General features: G+C 38.5%; 1 protein-coding gene across 1 annotated transcript in view; it reads right to left on the bottom strand.

Moving 5' to 3' along the window:
- Window positions 1-2491, bottom strand: part of Psmd11 (proteasome 26S subunit, non-ATPase 11) — a 42017-nt gene that overhangs the window by 22503 nt on the left and 17023 nt on the right. The window contains exon 5 of the mRNA XM_031351730.1: window positions 2220-2277. Within this exon, the coding sequence (XP_031207590.1) occupies window positions 2220-2277 (58 nt within the window). The remainder of the gene's footprint in view (window positions 1-2219; window positions 2278-2491) is intronic.

Below are 2491 nucleotides of genomic sequence, written 5' to 3'. Positions count from 1 at the left end.
GTATGCACAGATGTGAAAATATTCACATAGACATATACACATAAAAATAAATATTAAAAAATAAAATACAGGCTCTGTGCCCCAGTGTAGGGGAATGCCAGAGCCAATAAGTGGAAGAGGGTTGGGTGGCAGGCATGGGAGGGGGGAGGCAGCAGGGGTTTGTTTTTGTTGTTTTTGTAGGGGTTTGTTTTTGTTGTTTTTGTTTGTTTCTTTGTTTTTTGAAGGGGAAACTGGGAAAGGAGAAATTTACGTGTAAATAAAGAAAATATCTAATAAAAAAATTATAAAAAAATAATAATAATAAAATAAAATAAAATACAGGGGGGGTGGAGAGATGGCTTAGCAGTTTAAGTGTATTGGCTACTCTTCCAGAAAACCCAGGTTCAATTTCTAGCATCCACATGGCAGCTCACCACTATCTGTAACTCATGTTCCAGAGTATCCAACACCCTCACACAGGCATACATGCAGTCAAAACACCAATGCACATAAAATAAAAATAAAAAATTACCAAAAAAATATATAGTGGCTTTATAGTAGCCTATAAAACATTTGTAACTTAAAAAATTAAACCTGAAACCTATCAAGATATTATGTATAAAATAAACTAAAAAAAATAAAAAATTTTTTCAGCCAGGCAGTGGTGGCGCATGCCTTTGATCCCAGCTCTTGGGAGGCAGAGGCAGGTGAATTTCTGAGTTCGAGGCCAGCTTGGTCTACACAGTGAGTTCTAGGATAGCCAGGGCTACACAGAGAAACCCTGTCTCAAAAAACCAAAAAGAGGGCTGGAGAGATGGCTCAGAGGTTAAGAGCACTCACTGCTGTTCAGAAGGTCCTGAGTTCAAATCCCAGCAACCATATGGTGGCTCACAACCACCTGTAATAAGATTTGGTACCCTCTTCTGGGGTGTCTGAAGACAGCTACAGTGTACTTTCATATAATAAATAAATATTAAAAAAAAAAAACAAAAACAAAAAAAAACAAAAAGAAGGGCTGAAGAGATGGCTCAGTGGTTAAGATCACTGACTACTCTTCCGAAGGTCCTGAGTTCAAATTCCAGCAACCACACGGTAGCTCACAACCATCCATAATGAGATCTGATGTCCTCTTCTAGTGTGTCTGAAGACAGCTTCAGTGTACTTAGATGTAATAATAAATAAAGTCTTTAAAAAAAAAAAGAGCCGGGGCAGTGGTGGCACACGCCTTTAATCACAGTATTTGGGAGGCAGAAGCAGGTGGATTTCTGTGTTTGAGGCCAGCCTGGTCTACAGAGTGAGTTCCAGGACAACCAGAACTATACAGAGAAACCCTGTCTCGAAAAAAAGAAAGAAAGAAAGAAAGAAAGAAAGAAAAAGTCAGCTACTATTTTTTTAAAAGATTTATTTATTATACATAATTACATTGTAGCTGTCATCAGACACCCAGAAGAGGAGATCAGATCTCATTACGGATGGTTGTGAGCCACCATGTGGTTGCCTAGATTTGAACTCACAACCTTTGGAAGAGCAGTCAGTACTCTTAAGTGCTGAGCCATCTCTCCAGCCCCTCAACTACTATTTCAATGAAATGACTTTTGTTGCTTTAAATTTAAAGCTTAAAAATGTCTGGGGCTGGTGAGATGGCTCAGCGGGTAAGAGCACTGACAGCTCTTCCAGAGGTCCTGAGTTCACCACATGGTGACTCACAACCACCTGTAACGAGATCTGATGCCCTCTTCTGGTGCATCTGAAGACAGCTACAATGTACTTATTTATAATAATAAACCGTTTGGGCCTGAGCAAGCAGGGAATGAACAAGCAGGGTCTACCAGAGTGAGCAGAGGTCCTAAAAGTCAATTCCCGACAACCAGAAGAAGGCTCACAACTATTTGTACAGCTACAGCGTGTACTCATATATATAAAACAAATAATAAAATCTTTAAAAAACAAAAACTGATGTCTGTTCTGTAAACTTGCGGTTAAGCTCAGCTGGTTTCCCATAAATGTATTCCTACGCTACGAGGTAAACACTAGCACTAGGCTGCACCTCTACCCCAGTTTTTCAGAAATCTAAAGGAAGACTTTACTGTGACAAATTTTATAAATTTGTAAATTACCTGAAATACTTCTTAGACACAAGTAAAATACAATTACTAACAATCAGTAAGAATAACCAGGTTTGGAATCTACTCATTTGGCTAGCTTAGAGGTCTTATGTTGATTTCTACCAGTTTACTTACCCAAATGCAATGCTTCCTGGTACCTCTTGGTATCAAAATACAAAGACACCAGCCTTGCCTAGGAAAGAGAAAAGGCATTGAGTACAGGGAACAAGGGAAAAGCCATACAAAGAAATCAAAGGTTGACAGTCACAGAACACTTACTGTTCTATACAAGATCTGATGATAACATCAAGTTCAAGAAAACTGAACTCGGCCCCAGTACTATTTCTTACTATGACTGTTAACTATACCATTACTGCTGCTTATTTTCTATACAAAAAAAAAAAAAA

This window comes from Mastomys coucha, unplaced genomic scaffold (assembly GCF_008632895.1).
Source record: "Mastomys coucha isolate ucsf_1 unplaced genomic scaffold, UCSF_Mcou_1 pScaffold5, whole genome shotgun sequence".
NCBI classification, from domain to species: Eukaryota; Metazoa; Chordata; class Mammalia; order Rodentia; family Muridae; genus Mastomys; species Mastomys coucha.
This window is presented reverse-complemented; position numbering and strand designations above follow the sequence as displayed.